The sequence below is a fragment of a genome (genome assembly GCF_019968985.1).
Source record: "MAG: Porospora cf. gigantea B chromosome Unknown PgB_NODE_2471_length_3487_cov_112.648, whole genome shotgun sequence".
Lineage (NCBI taxonomy): Eukaryota > Apicomplexa > Conoidasida > Eugregarinorida > Porosporidae > Porospora > Porospora cf. gigantea B.
Window position 1 is genome coordinate 1 of NW_027178838.1, and position 3,487 is coordinate 3,487.

General features: G+C 54.6%; 4 protein-coding genes across 5 annotated transcripts; 1 reads left to right on the forward strand and 3 right to left on the reverse strand.

Moving 5' to 3' along the window:
* On the reverse strand, positions 1-373 carry KVP17_005258 (uncharacterized protein; the record flags this gene model as incomplete). Its single annotated transcript, XM_068515063.1, has 1 exon — positions 1-373. A coding segment is annotated over one exon (373 nt), but the record flags the coding sequence as incomplete, so codon positions are not given.
* A 21-nt stretch (positions 374-394) lies between these two features.
* KVP17_002337 (uncharacterized protein) lies at positions 395-2,060 on the reverse strand (the record flags this gene model as incomplete). Of its 2 annotated transcripts, XM_068518502.1 has the most annotated exons (2): positions 395-2,002; positions 2,031-2,060. In XM_068518502.1, the coding sequence occupies 2 exons, from the start codon at positions 2,058-2,060 to the stop codon at positions 395-397; spliced, it is 1,638 nt and encodes a 545-aa protein (XP_068376449.1). The 2 variants fall into 2 exon arrangements, with proteins under 2 accessions (XP_068376449.1, XP_068376450.1); XM_068518503.1 differs by lacking the exon at positions 2,031-2,060 and having other exon boundaries at positions 395-1,975.
* Positions 2,061-2,219: 159 nt separating this feature from the next.
* KVP17_002335 (uncharacterized protein) lies at positions 2,220-2,921 on the reverse strand (the record flags this gene model as incomplete). Its single annotated transcript, XM_068518500.1, has 1 exon — positions 2,220-2,921. One exon carries the CDS (start codon positions 2,919-2,921, stop codon positions 2,220-2,222), a length of 702 nt encoding a protein of 233 aa, XP_068376447.1.
* A 130-nt stretch (positions 2,922-3,051) lies between these two features.
* KVP17_002336 (uncharacterized protein) lies at positions 3,052-3,456 on the forward strand (the record flags this gene model as incomplete). Its single annotated transcript, XM_068518501.1, has 1 exon — positions 3,052-3,456. A coding segment is annotated over one exon (405 nt), but the record flags the coding sequence as incomplete, so codon positions are not given.
* Between the last annotated feature and the right edge of the window lie 31 nt (positions 3,457-3,487).

The window sequence follows — 3,487 nt, forward strand, 5'->3', positions numbered from 1 at the left end:
CGACGTGTTCCTTCTGCATGTAAATGGTGTCAAGTTCGTATTCTGGCATCAGGCCGCGGACCGTATCTTCCACGTATGAATCAATCTGCGCTTTCGGATCCGACAGCGTGTAGAAAGCTCGATAGATCTTATCATCTGTGTCTGCAACTATTCTGTACTGGACAGCCAGGGTCAGGGTGACAAATACATTGTCCTTGGTCTTGCTCTCAACTGAACTGAAGTTATTCATAACTCGCGTGGATAAGGTACCAGCTTTCTGATGGTAGAGTGGAATCATCCAGTGCAACCCCCGCCGGCAGAGCTTGTCAAACTTACCGAAGCCTTCAATGATCGTTATTTCGTCCTCTTTAACCACAGTAAAGATCTGACCCATCACGCACAATACACCGGCAAATTATTCTTGTACTTCGCCGCTGTGGTCGGAATTTTGGTTGGTGTCCGACTTGATTTCCGACTTGAAGTCGGACTTGGCGACTCCAGAACGCCCGCTGCGCTCAGAGCGCACGTCAGATTTCTGTCGCGAAGGCGGCCCGATCACGGATCGTCCGCTGCGCCCTGAGACTGTGCCCACTTTTGAGGCTGTCTTGCTGTGTTCAGAACGGGGTTCGGAATTGGCGGCAACAGAGCGCGCCGCAGACTTGGCGGACTTGGCGGATTTGGCGGATTTGGCGCCAGCGGATTTGGCGCCGATGGATTTGGCGCTGATGGATTGGCCACCAGCGGATTTGGCGCCGATGGATAGGCCACCAGCGGATTTGGCACCGGAAATGGGCTCGTCTTCGAGCTCGGGTTGAGGAAGCGCGCTTAAATCTTCGTCCCTCGCGCCGTCAGACGGATGGGATTTTTCGGGTCGGATGTAGTAGTCGCTTTCCCCCTCAACATCGGAGAAGATGCTAGTTTCTTCACCTGACCTTGGGGGAATCAGTAACGTCCAGTTCTTGTCCAGCATGTAGTTCCTGATCGTAGCCAGGTGGCGTTCAGTCTCGTCAAAGTCGTTGCCGGAGCGCAGGTTGTAGTCTTTAACCTGTTCCTGATCGATGGGGCCAACATAGAATGGGCTAGCGTCGGGATGCAGAATCAGCAGGCCATCATTGCAGATATGTGGGTTCGTTCCGAAGTCCTCCTGCGGCAGCAAGGTCATATGAGCCCGCTTAGGTCGCAACGCGGCGAACAGCGGATGCCGATTGCGCACGTCAGGTTGGGAGGGGTATCCGATGGGGAAGGTGACGCCAGCATGACTCTCTTTGACCCCCCATAGCCGCGTCTTAAGTTCTTTGACCACAAGTTGCGTGAGAGCTTCAGTCATCATGTCCGCTACCGCTTCGTAGATCGGGATGGACGAGCGCTTCCCGCCCTTTCGCAAAACCTTACACGCCGCGTCAAAGTGAACAGCAGCGGTGCAAGCGTAGAGACCGACGTAGTCGTTGTCGATGTCGACCATGTCGCCGATGGCGTAGGTTTTAGACTGCCTCGGGGCCAGCGTCTGCTGTCGTAGACCGAACATCGTAATGCTCTTGATGCAGTCTTCCTGTAGCATCACCTGCCTGACTACGGTACCAATACCCTCCACCGTTTCGCGATTCTCCTCAAAGTCCTTCGCGTAGCTAATGCAAATGTCCTCCTCGTCGTACTTGTGAGCTGGGAAGATAGCCATGGCGGCAGAAGCCTGGACGATACGGGTCAGCTTCATTTCCACAAGAATGTCGTTGGCCAGGTGGAAGAGACGCCACGCTCGCGCGTAGTTCCCGCCACGGGGAGACGTCTGCGGATCGAAGTCGCTGACGCCTGCGATACCGAAGGGAGCAAAGAACGTTGACCAATTGAAGAACGGCTCCAATGCCTCGAAGGGAATTCGGCGCCAGTATTCGCGGCCGATGAACGCTGGAGGCGGAGCCTTTCTAGCGGTGGAAACTTGGTAGGCTCGGCCACGGGCTTCCTGAAGCTGCATCGTTTCCGGGCGTATGGAAGGCTTCATGTGCTTGTCGAAGTCCCATGTGGCTGGCTGTCTGATGAAATGGGAACGCTCTCACCTCGTCCCGGGGGGCACCACAGCAATGCATTTAGATCTCCTAGATTTAGAATGAGAATTCGAGGAAATCAACACACATTCCACGTCACTTCAAGGGATGACACTTCGTTTGAAGTGCACAACTTATCTTCAGACGACCTCATATCATCTTGTCGACGACATCCAAGTCGATACATAGTCCGACACGATTTCAAAAACTGAAGGGATCGTCGCTGGGAAAGGGCCCTGCTCGGGCATACGGATTTCCGGACCCGTGGTATGGGTTTTGCGATGGCGGAGGCCTAACAGGCGATGACATGTGACTGAGATGGTTTGCTACAGCCGACGTAGAAGGGTGCTTCCCGGTTGTGGGGGAGGATGGGCCAGCCATCGACCTTTTGATGGCGTGCATGACCAGCATCGAGTGTAGCGCGATGTCTGGCTCATTGGATAGCGGAAAGACGGATAGAGCCTTTAACGTCGGAACGTCCTGCGCGAAGGTTGAAATCTCGCCGAATATCTTCAGAAACTGTCCACGTCGCACTTGCTCTCTGACGGCCTCGACTTCCCGAAGCCGAAACGCCGACAGAGACGACATTTCTTGCAGGGTGAAGTTCCAACTCACAAGTAGCACGCCAGTTCCGTCGTCGATATTAAAAGACAAACTCGACTCATCTCCCGCGCTCTGCAGGCACGAGCCCCATCCAACCACGGTGACGTAGTCTGCGCGGTGACCCAAGATGTCTATAGAGTCCGAGTCGCTTTGCTCCTTCACAGCTTTGAGTACCATCCCCACCTTCACTGGAAATTGGCGTAACGAGTTCCGTGCCAGCGCATCTGGTCGGTTTTCCTGCCCAGATTTCCGCTCGAACTGCGCAAAGGGTGCTGCCTCTCCAAAAGGCGAATTGAACATGCTAGATTTGGAATTAGCTGCACTTTTGCATGTACGTCGGGAAACGTGGCGGCCGCAGCCGCCACGTGACCTAAACAAAGGAATGTGGTGTTAGAGACGCATGACTCCTGAGCAAATCCCGAATTCCGCCATGACCCATCAGTACGTTTCATTCTACTACGCGAACGACTGGCTGTTGGGGGTGCAAGGACCCGAGACTCTCTCCGAGTCTAAGACTAAGAAGCAGATTAAGAAGCGCGTTTGGAAGCGGGCCCAGCAAGAGGAGGAGAATTGCCCTCTGACCAGGGAGCATTTCAATGACTTGACTCTCCTTGTGGGGCGCGTGCTCTCTATCTACGATACGGCTAAGTTGGCGGGGTCGGTGTCGTTCGATATCAAGGGCACGGTGCAGGACAAGAGCTTCAACGCTTTCAATCGGGAGTTGGAGCACATCCTCTCTTTTTACTACAGTCTGGCTGCGCACCTAGATTGCCAGAGCGGCGCCAAACATTCTGACTCGTGCCTCGATGCCGTCGTCGGTGTGGCCGTCCAATCAGTGAGTCCCGCAAGCGCCAACTACTGCCTGC